General features: G+C 41.4%; 1 protein-coding gene across 1 annotated transcript in view; it reads right to left on the reverse strand.

The window, feature by feature from the left end:
- LOC308080965 (uncharacterized protein) overlaps positions 1–21,602 on the reverse strand; it is a 168,420-nt gene that overhangs the window by 19,506 nt on the left and 127,312 nt on the right. The window contains exons 18-30 of the mRNA XM_080423105.1: positions 20,412–20,483; positions 19,247–19,358; positions 12,546–12,677; positions 11,297–11,347; positions 8,465–10,229; positions 8,193–8,366; positions 4,487–4,660; positions 4,223–4,396; positions 3,959–4,132; positions 959–1,147; positions 690–863; positions 427–600; positions 164–337 (exon numbers count right to left, since the gene is read on the reverse strand). Of these exons, the coding sequence (XP_080279231.1) occupies positions 164–337; positions 427–600; positions 690–863; positions 959–1,147; positions 3,959–4,132; positions 4,223–4,396; positions 4,487–4,660; positions 8,193–8,366; positions 8,465–10,229; positions 11,297–11,347; positions 12,546–12,677; positions 19,247–19,358; positions 20,412–20,459 (3,515 nt within the window). The 5' untranslated portion in view covers positions 20,460–20,483. The remainder of the gene's footprint in view (positions 1–163; positions 338–426; positions 601–689; positions 864–958; positions 1,148–3,958; positions 4,133–4,222; positions 4,397–4,486; positions 4,661–8,192; positions 8,367–8,464; positions 10,230–11,296; positions 11,348–12,545; positions 12,678–19,246; positions 19,359–20,411; positions 20,484–21,602) is intronic.

Below are 21,602 nucleotides of genomic sequence, written 5' to 3' on the forward strand. Positions count from 1 at the left end.
CTCTTTAATACAGATCTATTGAAGGCCAAATTCAATGAATAAAGGGTGCAACGTAGTGAACATTTTATATTTTCTACTTTAGCTGCATATTATTTCATTTGCATTGTTGCTTACATGCACGTGCACCAGCTGAAATTGGTTAAAAAGGTTAAGCAATACTGACCTGACGGTGTCCAGTTTACAGTCTGGACTCCCCAGTCCACCAGAGAGCTCTTTGACTCCCAAATCCTGTAGATCGTTGTTGCTGAGGTCCAATTCCCTCAGGATGGAGGACTTGGAACTGATAGCAGATGATAACGCCTCACAGCATTTCTCTGATAGGTTACAGCCACTCAGGCTGAAGAGAACAAAGTTATAAAATCATATATTTAATATATATGCACGTGCACCAGCTGAAATTGGTTGAAAAGGTTAAGGAATACTGACCTGATGGTCTCCAGTTTACAGTCTGGACTCCCCAGTCCACCAGAGAGCTCTTTGACTCCCAAATCCTGTAGATCGTTGTTGCTGAGGTCCAATTCCCTCAGGATGGAGGACTTGGAACTGATAGCAGATGATAACGCCTCACAGCATTTCTCTGATAGGTTACAGCCACTCAGGCTGAAGAGAACAAAGTTATAAAATCATATATTTAATATATATGCACGTGCACCAGCTGAAATTGGTTGAAAAGGTTAAGGAATACTGACCTTACGGTCTCCAGTTTACAGTCTGGACTCCAGAGTCTACCAGAGAGCTCTTTGACTCCCAAATCCTGTAGATCGTTGTCGCTGAGGTCCAATTCCCTCAGGATGGAGGACTTGGAACTGATAGCAGATGATAACGCCTCACAGCATTTCTCTGATAGGTTACAGCCACTCAAGCTGAAGAGAACAAAGTTATAAAATCATTAATTTAATATCAAGTAATATAAAGATGACCTTTTATGTTAAATGTATCAAGTTATCAGTTCACCTACAGAGCTCTTTTTGAGGCTTTGACCACTGGCAGCAGCATCAGAAGAGCCTCCTCTGAAGCTTGGTATTTCTTCAAGTCAAACACGTCCTGCTCCTTGTCTGATGACACCAACACTTTGAGATGGGAGTTGGATCTCAGAGCCGAGACCAGATAAGAACAGCTTTCCTTTGAGATCATACTGCTGGACAACCTGCACGCAAATACGCGCACGCGCACACAAACACACACACACACACACACACACACACACACACACACACACTCACACACACACACACACACACACACACACACACACACACACACACACACACACACACACACACACACACACACACACGCACACACAATCAAACACACACACACACACACACACACACACACACACACACACACACACACACACACACACACACACACACACACACACACACAGGTTATGTCAATACAATGTTGCCGCTTTTTCATAACAAAGAACCTTTGCTATGTGAATCTGAGGGTTGAGACTCAGTTTGTTTGATGGGGCTTGGTCCATATAAAGGTCAAGTGGCCAAGTCGTCTCAAGAATAAAGTTCTCTCTACATCACTGTCTAATGGCTGTTGACCAAACTGAGTAACGAATACAAAGTTGATCTCCAACCTTTTTTGTTTCAACAACCTTTGGGTGCTATGTTTCACCTCTGACTTACACTAGCCCAGGGGTCGGCAACCCTAGATGTTTAAAGAGCCATTTTGGACCAAAACAAATCATACAAAATATGTCTGGAGCCGCAAACAATATTTAAGCCTTATAATGAAGGTAGCATAGGCATATTAGCCATATAAAGTGTATATTAGCCTATAAAAATTACTAGTTACTTGCAAATAGTAAATGAGCATTCATTTTAATGTTGTCAAAATATTCCACGAAGCAGGATCAGTGTTGCCAGATTCTGTGAGAGAAACAAGCGACGAGGTCTATGAAAACAAGCCCAAAAGAAGCGACCAGTTTCACCACTTGAGCCCTATTAAATCAGCTATTTTCAAAAATAATCTTGAAAGCAAGCCCAAATAAGCAACTACACTTCAGAAACAAGACAAAAGAAAAGCAACCAGCAACTGAATATTTACAAGCGACTTTACAGGAAAACAAGCCCAAAGTCGCTTATAGTAATCAGACATGGCAACACTGAGCAGGATCAGCGCGCACCACAGGACTTACTTGATAACTTTTCATTGCAGAGCAAACATTCAGGAAATCCATCTGAAGTGGCAATGAAAGCAAATGCCTCTGTCCAAGAACTGTTAAATCCTCTGTTTTCCTCAGCTATCTTTCTTTTTTTGCCTTTAGAATCCATAGCGTAGCAGTGAACCACACACCCACCGGTTTGTTTACATGGCTGGCTGGCGCCGTGCCGAAACGTGTGTCGCAGGCTATGATGTAATTCTTAGTTGACAGAATTGTTGAAACTTAATATTTATTCTACACATTTTTACAACATTGGAAAACGTAAGAATGTTTCTGTCACATTTGGCCTCATACAGCAACCATAAATTAAAAATGTTATGTTAAAAAAAAAAGATATATATTCATTATTTCTTATTTTTTTGTAAAAATGTGTAAAGCTTCAGGGAGCCACTAGGGAGGAGTTAAAGAGCCGCAAGCGGCTCCAGAGCCGCGGGTTGCCGACCCCTGCACTAGCCCATGAAGTGAACTATTATATCCAATGCATCCCCTTTGACTGTTTACATACGTTCCCATTTACAACACACATAAGGCAGAGGTTTACGTATCTGTCACACCCACTCCATTTTGATTGGGTAAAGCACAGTTTAAATCCTGATCAAAGGCCTGCCCTCAAGAAAAGCTCCTATCCAAGTATTTTGTGAGATTTGCTAACAGATTAGATTATGCATGTGGGAGCAGATAAAATAGGTAAAATAAGTGAAGTAGTAGCTGAATGGCTGGGATCCCTTTTTTCCTAATATGTGGCAACTTAAGCTGCTACTGTTGGGCCGATTAACTGTGGGATTAAGATCATCATGGCAGCCATCAAAACATAAAATAATGAAATGCCTGGACTAAAGAGGAACCTCATGGGGAGGAGCGCATTTAAGTATGAGATAGAAAGAGGGGAAGTAGCTGCTCATTCAGGAATTTTCTTTTTCAACCTACACTTTAACTGATAAACAGATTAACATTTTGCTTTGATTTTATTAGGACAAAACATTTTTGGTAATTAATCAAAACTCTTTACTTTGGTTTTGTTTTGGATTAACACTTTTATCTTAATTTGATTTCATCTTGAGTTTTCTGAGTTAAATGGATTTGCAAGCTCATAGTGCGGCACACAGTGACGCACTATGAGCTTGTACTGTATATCTGCAATTTTTTTGAATAGCCAACGTATATAATGACACAGATGCTTTCCTGGTTTTAATGAATTCTACAGGTTTAAAGGAGTAGTTCACCCAAAAAATTACTTATTTTCTATCAATTACACACCCCATGAAGCCTTGAATTCATGGATTAGTTTTATAGTTTTAGTCGCATTCCTGAGCCAATAATTGTATTTCTGGTATGAGACACAAAGAGTCTACTTTGTGTCTCCTACCGGATACATTAGCATCTTTCCGCCGGTAATCAAATTATTGGCTTAGGAATGCGACAAAAACAAAAACAAATCTATGAATTCAAGGCTTCATGGGGTGTGCAATTATTAGAAAATAAGTAATTTTTTGGGTGAACTACTCCTTTAAAGAGTTCTACAGGTTTTAATGGATTAACTTTTTCTCCTCAAACTCTGATGTTTACACAGAGAGAATGAAGTATAGTAAATCAACAAAAAATGACTCTTAAATACAGATCTATTGAAAACCAAATTCATTGAATAAAGGGTGCAACGTAGTGAACATTTTATATTTTCTACTTTAGCTGCATATTATTTCATTTGCATTGTTGCTTATATATATATGCACGTGCACCAGCTGAAATTGGTTGAAAAGGTTAAGCAATACTGACCTGACGGTCTCCAGTTTACAGTCTGGACTCCCCAGTCCACCAGAGAGCTCTTTGACTCCCAAATCCTGTAGATCGTTGTTGCTGAGGTCCAATTCCCTCAGGATGGAGGACTTGGAACTGATAGCAGATGATAACGCCTCACAGCATTTCTCTGATAGGTTACAGCCACTCAGCCTGATAAGGAAAAAAGTTATAAAATCATATATTTAATATATATGCACGTGCACCAGCTGAAATTGGTTGAAAAGGTTAAGGAATACTGACCTGACAGTCTCCAGTTTACAGTCTGGACTCCCCAGTCCACCAGAGAGCTCTTTGACTCCCAAATCCTGTAGATCGTTGTTGCTGAGGTCCAATTCCCTCAGGATGGAGGACTTGGAACTGATAGCAGATGATAACGCCTCACAGCATTTCCCTGATAGGTTACAGCCACTCAGCCTGATGAGGAAAACAGTTATAAAATCATATATTTAATATATATACACGTGCACCAGCTGAAATTGATTGAAAAGGTTAAGGAATACTGACCTGACGGTCTCCAGTTTACAGTCTGGACTCCCCAGTCCACCAGAGAGCTCTTTGACTCCCAAATCCTGTAGATCGTTGTTTCTGAGGTCCAATTCCCTCAGGATGGAGGACTTGGAACTGATAGCAGATGATAACGCCTCACAGCATTTCTCTGATAGGTTACAGCCACTCAGCCTGATGAGGAAAAAAGTTATAAAATCATATATTTAATATCTTGTAATATAAAGATGACCTTTTATGTTAAATGTATCAAGTTATCAGTTCACTTACAGAGCTCTTTTTGAGGCTTTGACCACTGGCAGCAGCATCAGAAGAGCCTCCTCTGAAGCTTGGTATTTCTTCAAGTCAAACACCTCCAGCTCCTTGTCTGATGACACCAACACTTTGACATGGGAGTTGGATCTCAGAGCCGAGACCAGATAAGAACAGCTTTCCTTTGAGATCATACCGCTGGATAACCTGCACGCACACACACACACACACACACACACACACACACACACACACACACACACACACACACACACACACACACACACACACACACACACACACACACACACACACAGGTTATGTCAATACAATGTTGCCCCTTTTTAATAACAAAAGAACATTTGCTATGTGAATCTGAGGGCTGAGACTCAGTTTGTTTGATGGGGCTTGGTCCATATAAAAGTCAAGTTGCCAAGTCGTCTCAAGAATAAAGTTCCCTGCACTTCACTGTCTAATGGCTCTTGACCAAACTGAGTAAAGAATACAAAGTTTATCTCCAACCTTTTTTGTTTCAACAACCTTTGGGTGCTATGTTTCACCTCTGACTTACACTAGCCCATAAAATGAACTATTATATCCAATGCATCCCCTTTGACTGTTTTACATACGTTCTCATTTACAACACACAGAAGGCAGAGGTTTACTTATCAGTCACACCCACTGCATTTTGATTGGGTAAAGCACAGTTTAAATCCTGATCAAAGGCCTGCCCCCAAGAAAAGCTCCTATCCAAGTATTTTGTGAGATTTACTGACAGATTAGATTATGCATGTGGGAGCAGATAAATAGGTAAAATAAGTGAAGTAGTAGCTGAATGGCTGGGATCCCTTTTTTACCTAATATGTGGCCACTTAAGCTGCTACTGTTAGGCCGATTAACTGTGCGGTTAAGATCATCATGGCAGCCATCAAATCATCAAGTATTGCTAAATCAAATGAGCATGAGCTAAAACAAATAAGTGTATCGACTAAACAAGATCCAATAAACAATACAGCAATAGAAAAACAAGCGTTCGTACAACTAGTTAACAACAAGTAGGTCAGGCAGAGAGGAAGGGTAGTGTTTCCTGAAGAGGTGGGTTTTCAGCCTGCGGCGAAATATGGGCAGTGACTCTGCTACAGTGACTCTTCTACAGGTTTTAAGGGATGTTTACACAGAGAAAATGAAGTATAGTAAATCAACAAAATATGACTCTTTAGTACAGATCTATTGAAGGCCAAATTCAATGAATAAAGGGTGCAACATAGTGAACATTTTATATTTTCTACTTTAGCTGCATATTATTTCATTTGCATTGTTGCTTATATGCACGTGCACCAGCTGAAATTGGTTGAAAAGGTTAAGGAATACTGACCTGACGGTCTCCAGTTTACAGTCTGGACTCCCCAGTCTACCAGAGAGCTCTTTGACTCCCAAATTCTGTAGATAGTTGTTGCTGAGGTCCAATTCCCTCAGGATGGAGGACTTGGAACTGATAGCAGATGATAACGCCTCACAACATTTCTCTGATAGGTTACAGCCACTCAGGCTGAAGAGAACAAAGTTATAAAATCATATATTTAATATCATATAATATAAAGATACACACACACACACACACACACACACACACACACACACACACACACACACACACACACACACACACACACACGTCTGGATCTTATAGCATAAAAACAGACCTCTATGTGCAGCTAAGGGCTGATATTGGATCAGTTTGTCTGATGGGTCTTGGTCCATATAAAGGTCAAATGGTGTGACTGGCGGTTGCAGAACGCAAACGCAAGGATTTTAGTGAACAGGAGGCAACTACACACGAGGAATGTGCTAAAATGCCACAGGAATGCTGCCAGAAGCTGTTCCTGGCTCTGCATCACGTTTGCAGCAGGTCATAATAGCAAAAGTGTGCTTTACAAAAAATTTAAGACAGCTGACATGATGGGTTTTTAATAATTCTGACACTGCAATAGTCATTAAAAGTGGCATTTTGTGTTTAATTTGGAGAAACCACTCATAATACAATTATTATGTTGAGCTATTTACACAGTTCTTCTACAAACTCTTCATACTGCTACACTATTGACCACAGATAATGTGATGATTAACTTTATACTGCTACACTATTGACCAATGATAATGTGATGATTAACTTTATACTGCTACACTATTGACCAATGATAGTGTGATGATTAACTTTATACGGCTATACTATTGACCAATGATAATGTGATGATTAACTTTATACTGCTACACTAATTGACCAATGATAATGTGATGATTAACTTTATACTGCTACACTAATATCTCTCTAGGTCGTCCTCAGACGAGCCCTCCATCATATGGAAGCCTGGGACATGGCCTTGGTGTTTTCACCCAGTTCAGCAATCTCTTCGCTGATGTCAAGAGCGTACGCTGGTGTTGAGCGATAAAAACAGCGAGTGGCAAGGCTGTGCGAGACGTCCTTGAATGGATTCCGACCCAAAGTCATAACACCAGGTGTCCATGAATGGTTGGCTTTACAATGCTGATAGCGGACTGTGGGGCGCAACTCCTCGCAGTCCCGGTTTTAATTCAGAGTTACCTTCTCCTAGACAGGTCCAATATGGAAGCTTGGGATATGGCCTTGGTGTTTTCACCCAGTTCAATAATCTGCTTCGCTGATGTCAAGAGCGTACGCTGGTGTTGAGCGATAAAACAGCGAGTGGTAAGGCTGTGCGAGACGTCCTTGAATGGATTCCGACCCAAAGTCATAACACCAGGTGTCCATGAAAGGCTATGAGCCCCATCTGCCCATAAATGTCAAGAGCTAATTGACCAATGATAATGTGATGATTAACTTTGCAACTTTCGGCAAGTCGATCGCTCTCCTAACAGCTCACTCGGTGGTGACTCTCATGGCTCAAGTCAACACTTAGACGGCGCACGTCTGTCGTTTTAACTGCTTTTTTTGTGGAGACGTCTTGGGTTTGAAAACATACCAGATGTGCTAGAGTGGCTGTTTTCACTATGTTTGAAAACGTGGGTACATTTTCTCCAATTTTCTCAATCTGTATGAGGTACGCCTATTGTTATACTACACAACAACATTCCTGACCTGACCTCAGGCCCCCTTAGGGACCTAGCTTCCACCAGCGCTACATGGTGCAAAGCCACATTGTGCCAAGCACAAGGCATATTTGGTATCTCCCACCCGACGCACACTTCTTGCGCCCGCGTTGTCTAAATACCAAATTATTTTAAAATGAGGTGTGGTCTGGCGGGATGACAGCACAATGTTATTTTCCCCACAGACTTTGTGCTTCAAGTTAAGACCAACTCACTGAGCTGGTCTTAATCTGGCGCAGTGAAAAAGCAAATGAATTAGTCTAAGCTCCATGTCTATTTACTTCAGAATCAAAATAGTCATGTGTTGAACAGGTTCAGGAACACTTACTTGAGTGTCTCCAGCGTACAGTGTGGGCTCCGAAGTCCTTCAGAGAGCTTTTTCACTCCTGAATCGAGCAGATCATTGTTACTGAGATCCAGTTCTATTAAACTGGAGCTGGAGGTGAGAACTGATGATGATAACTTCTCACAGCATGTCTCTGAGAGGTTACAGCCACTCAGCCTTAAGAAACAATAGTGGGAATATACATTTAATGAATGTATTTTCTTTCCATAAAAAATAGATGACAATCTATTAAATGTATCAGTAAGTTCACATACAGAGCTCTACTGGAGGCTTTGACCACTGGCAGCAGCCACAGAAGAGCCTCCTCTGAAGCAGAGTATTTCTTCAGGTCAAACACATCCAGCTCATTTTCTGCTGACAGCAACATGAAGACCAGAGCTGACCACTGAGCAGGAGAGAGCTTGTCTGTGGAGAGACTTCCTGATCTCAGATACTTTTGGATCTCCTCTTCTAGAGAATGATCATTTAGCTCATTTAGACAGTGAAACAGATTGATACTTTTCTCTGGAGAGGGATTCTTCCTGATCTTCTCCTTGATGTACTTGACTGTTTTCTGATTTGAATGTGACTTATGTCCTGTCTTGTTCAACAGTCTTTGTAAGAGTTTCTGATTGTCCTCCAAAGAAAGGCCCAGCAGGAAACGGAGAAACAAGTCCAGATGTCCATTTGGACTCTGCAAGGCCTCATCTACAGCACTTTGGTAGAGGTGACGAATCTTGGAAATCCTTGGAAATCCTTTGGAAATCCTTCCAAATAACTTGGACCGCATTGAAAATAGGTTCACACCAGTGTTGATGAAAGTGATGAAGACGTGGAGGGCAGCCATAAACTCCTGAATACTCAGATGGACAAAGCAGAACACCTTGTCCTTGTACGTTCCACACACCTTTCCAAATACCTGTGTGAACACTTCTGAGTACACTGCGGCGTCTTTGATATCAATGCCAGACGCTGTCAGGTCTTCTTCATAGAAGATCAGGTTTCCTTTCTTCAGCTGTTCAAAAGCCAGTTTGCCCAGAGACAGAATGGCATCATCTGGGTTTTGATACTTGGCATTCTTCTGTATGGACTGAACCAGCATGAAGTGGATGTACATGGCAGTCTGGGTCTTTGGTAGTGCTTCTTTCTCCTCTTTGCTCAAAATTTCTTCCAGAACTTTAGCAGTGATCCAACAGAAGACTGGGATGTGGCACATGATGTGGAGGCTTCGCGATGTCTGGATGTGTGAGTAGATTGTATTGGCCTGCTGCTCATCACTGAATCTCTTGAAGAAGTACTCCTTCTTCTGGGGGTCATTGAACCCTCTCACCTCTGTAAACCTGTCAACATACTTAGAAGGGATCTGGTCGGCTGCTGCAGGTCGTGTGGTTATCCAGATTTGAACTTTTGGAAGCAGATTTCCTTTGATCAGGTTTGTCAGCAGCACGTCCACTGTGGTTTTCTTTTTGGGATCAGTCCATATCACAGTGTTCTGGAAGTCTAGAGGAGGCCGACATTCATCTAATCCATCAAAGATGAACACAACGTTGGGCTCGTCAAAGATGCAGATTCCTACATTCTTGGTTTCACTAAAAAAGTGATGAAGAAGTTCCTCCAAGCTGTACTCATTCTTCTTCTCCAAATGCAGGTCTCGGAAAGTGAATGGAAACACAAAGTGGATATCCTGGTTGGCTTTATCTTCTGCCCAGTCCTGAGTGTACTTCTGAGTTAGAACTGTTTTACCAATGCCAGCCACTCCCTTCGTCATCACTGTTCTGATTGGTTCAACGTCTCCAGGTAATGCTTTAAAGATGTTTTCCAATTTGATTGATGTTTCTGGAGTGGCTGGTTTCCCGGAAGCTGTTTCAATCTGTCTGACCTCATGTTCTTTATTGACCTCTCCACTGCGTCCCTTTGTAATGTAGACCTCTGTGTAGATCTGATTAAGAAATGTTTTTTGTCCTTCGTTTGTGATCCACTCAGACAAACACAAAAGCTTCTTTGTCAGATTAGACTTCAGTTGTTGTTTGCATAGAGTTTCTGAAAGACCAAAGAACAGACATCATTGAGAAATATGGTCCTCAAATGGGAGGTCTTATTAACAGATCTGCAAAAGTTAAATTGTGTTGTTTGTTGTATTTAAAGTTTTATTTTATTTAATTTACTTGTGGGAACGTCATATACTGTATGTTGTGCCCACAATTGAATAATGTTTGGGAACAAAATCTGTATTTTGAGGCCACAACTTAATGAAGATGTGTACATGAGTTACAAGATAAGATTAATTCAGTGTGCATAACATTGTGGATTAAGTGTTGTTTGTGTTCATGTTGTACAGATCGTATTATGGTTCTTGGTTGTTTGCTTGTAAATGGTGCATTTATATAGCGCTTCTATCCGCAGCGCTTTACATTGATAGTGCCATTAACCCATTCACACACACATTCATACACCGATGGCGGAGGAAACCATGCAAGGCACCAACCTGCTCATCGGGAGAAATTAGGGGTTCAGCGTCTTGCTCAAGGACACTTCGACACTAACTCTAGGGGAGCACCCCAGCCCGGGATCGAACTGGGAACCTTGCGGTTTTCCAGTTCACTCTACCCGGCCACTCTACCCCTGAGCCACTGCCGCCTGTGTTATCTGTTTGGACTGGTGTGTTATTGTGTAAGCCTTCAGGGTGTCATGGCACACAGACCAGTCAGATATGCTATGCACAGCATATAAGTATGTCCAGCCATGGGCAGTATTTGAAATACATGTATTTAAAATACGTATTTGAAATACTTTTTTGTATTTTGTAATTTGTATTTGGCTGGGATGGAAAAAATGAAATGTAATTTGTATCAAAATACTTTCAAATATTTTTCAAATAGTATTTTCTGTATTTGAAATACATAAAATACTTGTCTTTTTTTCCCCACAAATTGACACGTTTTAAACATCTACACAGGTTTAAACTGTAGGAGAAAAACAAGCAAACACACACACACACACACGCACACACACACACACACGCACACACACACACACACACACACACACACACACACACACACACACACACACACACACACACACACACACACACACACACACCTTACCTTTCAGTTTGGAGGCTTTGTCTCGTCTTGCCTCGTCTTCTCCTGTCGAAGCTGAGATGTGAGACAGTGATTGGTCAGAGTTGAGCGTGTGGCTCATAAACGCACATAAAGGCAACAACTTCCATCCTGAAAGCCCCCCCCCCCATACCCACCCGTGTTTTTTCATGTTTGGAGTCTGGTATTCCACCATCTTTATACTTTAGTTTAGGCATTCTTGACTTCATTCTCTCAACTTTATTTCTGTGTGTGATTTCCTGTGATTTCTGTGTACAGAAATCAGACACAGGTGTGACTGCAGATAGGGCCATGCAGTCATGCCCTTATATGGGGATGGGTGGGGCGGCTCCCTATGGTAAGTAGGATGCTAACAAAAAAATCACACCCAGTGTGAAATGAGCGGTGCTATTTATGAGCGAAGTTTTAAGTTAATTTCATCATGTGTCTCGATAGCCAATCACAGCACGTCCTGCAAAGATAAGTATTCAGACCCTTTGCTGTGACACTTGTATATTTGCACCGCTCGGTGCTCAAAAACAACAGTGGTCATCACAGTGATGGAGGCTCACTTAAAAAAAAGTATTTTCTTTTTGAAGTGAGTGGTGCTATTTTTGAGTTATTAATTTCATCATGCGTCTCGCTAGCCAATCACAGTACGTCACAGCCAATCAGCCAATCACAGTACAGCGAAAGACACATTTTCGCAACGGAAAGAAAAACTTTCGCCACGGATAGGTCCCAAACCCACTTATAGGAGCGGCTACACCGCTCAAAAACGAAATAAGTATGTGCGACCTTGTGTTCGGGAGGTAGGGTCAAATAAATGATTATAGTGGGGGCAAAATTGCAATTTGACCCACTTCCGGTGGTGGGATTGAGTTCCAATCTATACCGTTGGATTCCTCGTTATTATTATTATTATTATTACCCTTATTATTATTATTAGTATTATTATTATTATTATTAAGTCCACAAACCAAGTTTGGAAACGGTAGCATGCTGCAAACTGGAGTTATGGCTGTGACAGAGGGGGCGGGGCTTAATCAATTGAGGCCGGCCCTTATTGGTGGTCTATGTCCACAAACCAAGTTTGGAGACGATATATTTTGCCAGTAGAACTGAAACATCAGCCTGGTAAACAATACAGTAGTGTATACATTGTGTACCTTGGTGTGTAGTGGTGACAGTGATTTTTGTTACAATGTGTACCTTGGTGTGTAGTGGTGACAGTGATTTTTGTTACAATGTGTACCTTGGTGTGTAGTGATGACTGTGATGTTGACTGAACCACCGATGTTAGCTCCAGAGATGACAGGAGCCACCACTATGCCTCCATCATGTGCTTCATTAATGGCATGGACTGAATCACGGGGCTCTGAAGAATCTGCACAATAAAATCATCAGTTTAATAAGCTGAACTTATTAAATGTTACACAATCAGAGAGAGACAGTGATTAGATTAGATTAGGTAGAGAGAGAGAGAGAGAGAGAGCGAGAGAGAGAGAGAGAGAGAGAGAGAGAGAGAGAGAGAGAGAGAGAGACAGAGAGAGAGAGAGAGAGCACACCAATAAAGCACAACTTTGAACCTTGAACTGATGACATCAGCGATCTCCAAATATGGATATATCTGACTCATCATGACATGAGCATGAGCACAAACACTACCAGTAATTGAAATTCCAGTGTCCAGGTATTTTTTTTCTTTCAGAATAGGTATAGTAGGACACTGATTTAATGAGTACGGAAATACATAATATGTTTGTCCACTAGTAGGCTACACATTTAGGGCTAGGCCCTATGTGTTTCTGGAATATATGTCCATGCCAATTTTGTATTTATTTTTGACAAACCTGACCCCCACAAGCCACTGAAGCCAGCATATTGGAGTCAGTTTCAGTTTTTTACTTGATGTGAATTGATTACTAAATGATCTACTAAATAAAGTTCAAGTTGTGGCATCTGTGCAGTGCAGCTTTGTTTATTCACCATGTCCATGGATATGACAAACACAGCCACAAGGTTTGGTTTCCTTATGCATTAAAGATAGTTTACTTTTGTAAATTACTGCATAACACATAAATGGTCAGACAAGCCTAATATTATTTGTGATGCTATGTATATACAGCATGCAGTTCAAAGATAATTGCCACTTTTTTCAATGTAATTTGGTGGTGGTGGATGTTTGATACAGTTATAGCACTTTGATTTGCTTAGAATTTCTCCTAATCATTATTATTATTATTAGGCTGGCAGAGCGGTTATGCAGGCTTTGAAGTACAGATGTAGAGGCAGCTGTGCATTCAGTCTCATGCCATAGTTATTGTCTAGTTTTTGATGATAACGGTAACTCTGGCATGCGCTTTCACACACAGTGGTAAACATTTAGGCTGCATGCTCCAAAGCCAAACAACATCAAAAACACTCTGCTTGTATGGTCAATTTATTCTTAGAAATTCTGACAGGCAATTGATTTAATATTTGGCAATCAATATATTAAATAACCATCATTTCATATTTTTTTATTAAATGTATTTTGTGTATTTTCAAAATACTTAATTATTGTAATGAATTATGTTAAAAAGCCAATAAAACTAATAGCAAAAATAGTTCACACGATATTGTCATACGACTAGTTCGACCGGCTTTTATGCTGTTTAAGTTTTTATGGTCTGCTTGAAGAGTGGCACCTAGTAGAGGTACTGCATGTTGTTCAAAACTGGCCAGGTATAGCGTTTAAGTGGTTTATACTGTATGTCAGGTAGAAGGAACTCATTATAGACGATGCACTTATTAAGGTTACTGTGTGTGTTGGTCTTGTTTTGTTTAAATTAAAGTCATACCTCTTTTAAAGGAAAAAAAAACAATGTGAAGAAGAAGAAGAAGAAGAAGAAGAAGAAGAAGAAGAAGAAGAAGAAGAAGAAGAAGAAGAAGAAGAAGAAGAAGAAGAAGGGTCATTTAGCAGTACAGGTGATCTTACCGGGCTTCTCAGCTGACAGCTGTGGTTGGTGTTGTTTAATAGCATAGTAAAATGCTGCTCTGACGGCTGTTCCACCAGGTTCTAGCACCTTTGTAAACACTAGTCTCATTTGGCTCTGTCTCGTCTTCTCAGCTTGAATCTCGGCATAGAGCTCAGGATGGACCATGGCCCCTAGACTGTCTACTAAAAAAAAAAAATGGGAAAAAATGGAGCTCCGTGCCCCCGCTCCCCTCCTCCCCCTCCACCCTCCACTAATAACAAGTACTCCCTCCTAGCCATAGAAGATTTCCCACCGATCCCGAACCCAAAAAACACCCCTGGTGTGGCCTCAGAGCCACCGGTCTATGGCCAGGAAAATGACCGTCACCTGCTGCTCAAGGCGGCGGTCCGTCGCCAGTCTGGGAGTCGGTTTTCGCCTCAGCCCCTGGCGAATAAGTCCATGTCCCCCACACCGGCCATTCATTTTGGCCCCCCATTACCCCCCCTATCCCAGCAGCAGCCACCCACCCCCCTAGCCAAAAAAGTGGTTTCTATACTCCCATCCAAAATCCCCCCCCTCATATCTCCTACAGCGGTGATCGTGGGGGATTCCATTATCAAGCACACCCGCTTCCCTAATGCAATTACTCGCTGTTTTCCAGGTGCCACTATTTCCACTATTATAAACAAACTCCCCGATCTCATTGAGTCACTCCCAGCATCAGTCTCCAAACTCATCGTCCATGTAGGGACAAATGACACAGCTCTCCGCCGTTCAGAGGAGTTAAAGGCGAACTTCCTACGCCTAGTTGATGTCCTCACTGAGAGTGGATTGTCTTTTTTCATCTCGGGTCCCATTCCAATAGCCGCCCGTGGCGACGAGAGTTTTAGCAGGATCGCTAGCCTCAACACCTGGCTCCACCGTCTCTGTCGCACTCACGCTTTTAATTTTATTGACAATTTTAACTTGTTCTGGGGCCGCTCGTCCTTCTATTGTAGTGATGGGCTTCATCCAAACGACCTAGGTAGCAAGGTTTTAGCGGCCAATATAGCCATTAACCTCCGCTATTGTGTCCAGCTGTTGGCCTGTCCAGAGGAGTCCGCCACAGAATGACGTCCTCCCGGTCCCTGCCCCCAACACAACAGTTCCGCCCCATCTCCTAGCCCTCATTCCATCGGGCTTGGACCAAAACTCACAGACTCAACACATAACGTCATGACCACCAAAAAACATGTGGTTTACACACCCCACTCTAACAATATTAGCACCATCATCACAAGTAGATCTCACAAGCCGCTGTTACTATTAAATAGAAGGTCACACCTGGAAAATCTATGTTCATTGACCCACACACATGCCATCTCTACATCTTTGGAACGCCCCCCACAACCACGGCCCGATACCATACCAGTAAAATTTGCCCTATTTAATGCCCAGTCATTAAGGAGTAAGACATTTATTTTAAATAACAATTTTGTATCTCGCCAACTTGATTTTTTATTTTTAACTGAAACATGGCTACATACTGGTGAGCTCTCTCCACTTGGGGACCTCTGCCCTCCCCATTGTAGCGTTTTTAATGCACCAAGGTCCAGTCGAGGTGGTGGCTTAGCCATTGTTTTTAAGGACACTTTTAAATGTAAACTATTACCAACTGATACATTTTTATCCTTTGAAGTACAGCTGCTTAAAATACATTTCACCACCCCTATTTTATGCGCCCTTGTTTATAGACCACCAAAGTCAAATGGCAATTTTATTGAAGAATTCTCTGACCTGCTCTCTTTTATGGCGTCTCGCTCAGAACATCTGCTGATCGTAGGTGATCTAAATATACACGTCTGCTGCCCAGAAAAACCTATGGTAAAGGACTTTTTTCACATTATGGACTCTTTTAATCTGGTACAATCTGTGTCTGGGCCCACACATAATAAGGGCCACACATTGGACCTAGTTTTATCAACTGGTCTGCACATTTCCAACACTGACATTTTTAAGATTGGTGTCTCTGACCACTGTATGATTGTGTTTGAATCCATGTTGCCTTGTCCTCCCTCTCCTCCATCTCCGTCACACTATCTCGCCCGCTCTATCAACCCAACCACAGCCACAAAATTCTCCAACTCACTCATGCGCTCCCACTCATCTCTTATCTCCGAGACCCTTATTTCACCTATTAACACAGAGAACCTAGTTTCATTTTTCCATTCTATCACTTCAAACACACTGGACATTGTAGCTCCTTTAAAATCTGTCAGACGCAAGCGTGATGCGGTTGGTACACCGTGGCTAAATGAGTCCACTCGCACTTTAACCCATTTAGACCTGAGGCCGATTCTAAAAACGCCTTCTAGAACCTAACCATAGCTTTCTGAAAACGTTCAAATTCTTACTAAAAATAAAAAAATATAAAATGATGTTACTATATTATAGCAACAACTAATGAGACACAGAGGTGGCATCCGGATTGAAAGGTATAACAACGTATAGGTAGCAACAGGTCTCAATGGGTTAAGACAGGCCTGTAGGCAGGCTGAAAGAAAATGGAAGAAAGACAAACTGCAGATCTCCTATGAAATCCTCAACAAATACCTAAAGACTTATCAAACCTCAGTAAAGACAGCCAAGTCTGAATATTATGCTGACCTAATAAACACTTACTCAAATCGACCACAAATACTCTTCAAAACCATAAACACCATTCTAAACCCTGCTGCCTCCGTTGCCATTACTCCCGCTCCCGATTTCAATACATGTGAGAAGTTTCGAAACTTTTTTACAGAGAAAATAAATAATATCAGAGCACTCATCTTACCTCCAGCATCATATCACGCTGTAATCCATCTCTCATCAAGCCATTTTCGGGACTTCCTACCTGTGTCCTCCTCCTTCCTGTCTGAGGTGGTCTCCCACTTAAAACCCACCTCCTGCCCCTCTGACAGTATTCCCTCTCGCCTCTTCAAGGAGGTTTTCATCACCATCTGTCCCCTCATTATGGCCATCATCAACAGCAGTCTGGAAACGGGAATCGTCCCCTCCAGTTTTAAGCATGCCACCATTCAGCCATTACTCAAAAAAACAGGCCTTGACCCCAATGACAACAATAACTACAGACCCATCTCTAAGCTGCCATTTCTCTCCAAAATTTTAGAAAAAGTCGTTTTCGCACAGGTCTCATCATACCTCAACTCCTTCTGTATCTTGGACAAATTCCAATCTGGTTTCAGAATCCAACATAGCACAGAATCTGCACTGCTAAAAGTTTATAATGACATTGTTTTAACAGTTGACAACGGATCCTGTGCCATTTTAATCCTCCTTGACCTTAGTGCAGCTTTTGATACGATTGATCACATTACTCTTTTAAAACGCTTGGAGGATGAGGTTGGTTTTAAGGGTACAGTTTTAAAATGGTTCGCCTCCTATTTACAGGACAGGTCTTTTAATGTACAAATTGGAAACTGCCCCTCATCCTCAGCCCCCATTACATGTGGCATCCCTCAAGGATCAATTTTAGGACCTCTTCTGTTCTCTTTGTACATGCTCCCCATTGGCGCCATCTTCCATAAGCACAATATTAATTATCACTGTTATGCCGACGACACACAATTTTATGTACCAGCCACACCCGAAAACACCAGCTCACTCACCAATCTTTTTAACTGCCTGGAGGACATAAAAAGCTGGATGGCAGCTAATTACCTCCAGCTTAATGAGAGTAAGACTGAGGTAATCATTTTTGGCCCTCCAACCTCAACCGCTCGTCTCTCTCAAACACTTGGCCCCCTTAAGGCAAATTCAAACAGCCCAATAAAAAACTTAGGCGTCTTCTTTGACCCAGCCCTTAATTTTAATAAACAGGTTAGTAGTGTTGTCAAGGGCAGTTTTTACCAGCTCAGAACCATAGCCAAACTAAAACACATTTTAACACACACCGACCTAGTCACAATAACCCATGCCTTCATCACCTCTCGTTTGGACTATTGCAATTCCCTATATCTGGGGTTACCCCAGTCCACCATCTCCCGGCTACAACTGGTTCAAAACTCAGCTGCTAGACTCATCACTGGAACGAAAAAAAGAGAACACATCACCCCTGCGCTGGCTCAACTGCACTGGTTACCAGTAAAATATAGAATTGATTTTAAAGCACTGCTCTTTGTTTTTAAAGCTCTCAATGGCCTAGCCCCTCCATACATCTCTGATCTGCTACATACATCTCCTGCCACTAGGTTACTCAGATCATCCACCCAGAAACTCCTTTCAGTTCCCTCAACAAACCTCATTACAAAAGGTGACCGGGCTTTCTCCGTGGCTGCACCTATACTCTGGAATAATCTCCCGTTTCACATCAAGATAAGTCCCACTATTGAGATTTTTAAATCAAAACTGAAGACCCACTTTTTTACTCTTGCTTTTAACGTAGATTGAGGTTCTCTGTCTGTTGTTTCATTTGTTGTTTCATTTGTCCCTGCCGTGTTTTTATTCGTTTTGTTCTGTTTTGTTATTGTCTCTACTGCACTTTGTCTCTTTATGCCTTTTACTCTGCTTTGTAAATAGACTAAGGTCTATCCATTCTTTGTTTGGAAAGCACTTTGGGTCAGCTGATGTTGTTTTTAAATGTGCTATACAAATAAACTTGACTTGACTTGACTTGACTTGACTACTATAGCCATGACTGGAGTTACTTCTTGAATCAACCGTGCCCTGTTCTCCGTCACAAACAGTGCAGCTTGCAAGAGGGGAAAAAAAGAGTGGTTGAAATAAATGCATCACAGAATCATATAGAATTAAATTCTCAATCATTATAACAATGTAAATATAGAGCTCTGTGCATCTTTATCTTTATCTCTCATGAAAAGTAGTCTAACCACTGGTACATTTTTAGTTTTGTAATAAGATATTGAGGATGTACACCCTGGTAAACAAAAGGTAAAACCAGCTACTTACTGGTTACCTCAAACACTGAACTGTAATAAGGACAGAAATAACTCACCTTTTTCGGCATCCATTTTTTTCGAAGTCAAGCCGTCACCAGCATCCATTTTTTCTGAAGTCAAGCCGTCACCAGCATCCATTTTTTCTGAAGTCAGGCCGTCACCAGCATCCTGTTGTAACACCATAATGTTAGTTCAATCATCACAATACAACACTAAACAACAATGGGCCTTATGCAACATTCTCTTATATGTTCTATTGAACAACACTAAACAACAATGGGCCTTATGCAACATTCTTGTACATGTTCTATTGAACAACACTAAACAACAATGGGCCTTATGCAACATTCTCTTATATGTTCTATTGAACAACACTAAACAACAATGGGCCTTATGCAACATTCTCAAACATGTTCTATTGAACAACACTAAAGAACAATGGGCCTTGTGCTACATTCTCTTATATTTTCTCTTAATTGTCTGTTAAGAGAGAAACAAAACAAAAACATAAGAGGAGTCATCTCTGGATGCACCAAACCATTCTTAACACCCACATCGTTTACAAAGGTGTGCTGTGTGATGAATCCCACTTGATCTTAAATTAGATAACACCAATAGGTAACGCCCCTACACACTACAGTGTGTGTATATATATATATATAGAGATACTGGAGTCACCATTTCAACTTTGATGAGGCAGTATTGTGTTGTTCTATTGTGTTTCTCGACAGCAGAGATATGTAGCCTACCTTGGTCTGTGAAAAAATAATGTAACAATATACATAGGGGTGGGACGATATGGGTATCTCACGATACGATATCTGTGGCAATATTAGGCCCTCGATAACAATAATATCACGATATTCGATATATTGCGATATCACGATATTCGATATATTCAAGAAATTTCACCAACGATATATTACGATAGTCCTTGTATTCAATAAACATATAAATAGCTACAAACAGTTCAAAATCATCACAAAAATACAGAAAAAAATTGCACTATATATACAGAGTGAATAGAAAAAATATATATATGCCGGCAGTATATCGATTATTTATCGCGAGAGGAAGTATCGCGATATATCGCAATATCGATATATCGTCCCACCTCTAAATATACAGTATGTACCTTGGTCTGTGAATAAATAATGTAACAATATACAGTATACCTTGGTCTGTAAATACATAATGTAACAATACACAGTATGCACCTACCTTGGTCTGTGGAGCTGCTGCTGATGATGAAGGCGACTGGTCGTCCATTGTGGGTTTTATTTATGACATGGGCTGGAGGAACAGTTATAGGATGTAAAGGTAAAAATCAGAAGATGAATTCCACCTATATATATATATATATATATATATATATATATGTGACAGGGTGGAAAACGGGACATTATTATAATTTTTTGTTATTTATATTGATGCACTGTTTCATCATCTTAACACCCTATTAACCTTATTGTTGATGAAAGCACTGTATTATTTCTGAATGGACATGTTTTCCCCCCGGTCCCCGAGCCACTTGGTATGCCCCAATTGACAATGACAGCGAACAGCTGTGAGATTGACTGACGCTTGGGCGCGGTGCCCACGACCCAATCCCACAGCAGATTACGTCACCAACAGCCAACCACGACGGAGGAGGGCGCGGCAACTCCAGTGAAACGAGTAGACCGCTCATTTCAAAAAGGAAGAGGAGCGAGTAGGAAGAGAGCAGGAGTGTGTGTGAAAGGACCGGTGCAACAGAGAAAGTCCCAGAGCGTAGCCGAGGTAAAGGACGAGAGAGATGGGAGAGCGCGTGCTGCCAGCCATGGAGAGCAACGAGCAAACATTGGCAGACGGCTCCATTATCGAAAGACCCGTAGAAAGACAGTTTGTGCAGAGGGGAAGGAGAGGACGACAGCAGCAGAGACCAGACCTTATAAGGAGTGAAGCAGGGCCTGGAGTGGAGCGGAAGACAGAGAGGCTAAAGTGTTGCAACGTGCAACTCCATCAGTAGGCAGCGAAAGCTGCCTTCGGAGTAAGTTTCGATCCATGCAACACTCGTATTTGTGATAGCCACTACTGCTAGCAGCCACAGTATCTTGTCTGGAAACAGATGAACTGGCCCCCTTGCTTCTGTATTTTCAGACGGTGAAAGAAACAGACGAATATTGAAGAGTCCTGGCTTGGCTTCCCTCAACCTGTTTTCCCCCAGTATTTGCACACACGTTGTCTTAATTATTTATAGCATTTTATTGTATTTTATTAGCACCTGCACTTTACTTTTTAATAAGTACTTGATGCACATTTGCTATTATTTGCACACTTTGCTATTGGCCGAAGAAACCCCCGGTGTTGCACTTGAATTGGCCTAATTCCAAATAGTATTGAAACGCACTTTATCTAGCACCGCAATACTTT

This window comes from Gymnoscopelus braueri (genome assembly GCF_963280865.1).
Source record: "Gymnoscopelus braueri genome assembly, chromosome: 24".
In the NCBI taxonomy this organism is placed as follows: domain Eukaryota; kingdom Metazoa; phylum Chordata; class Actinopteri; order Myctophiformes; family Myctophidae; genus Gymnoscopelus; species Gymnoscopelus braueri.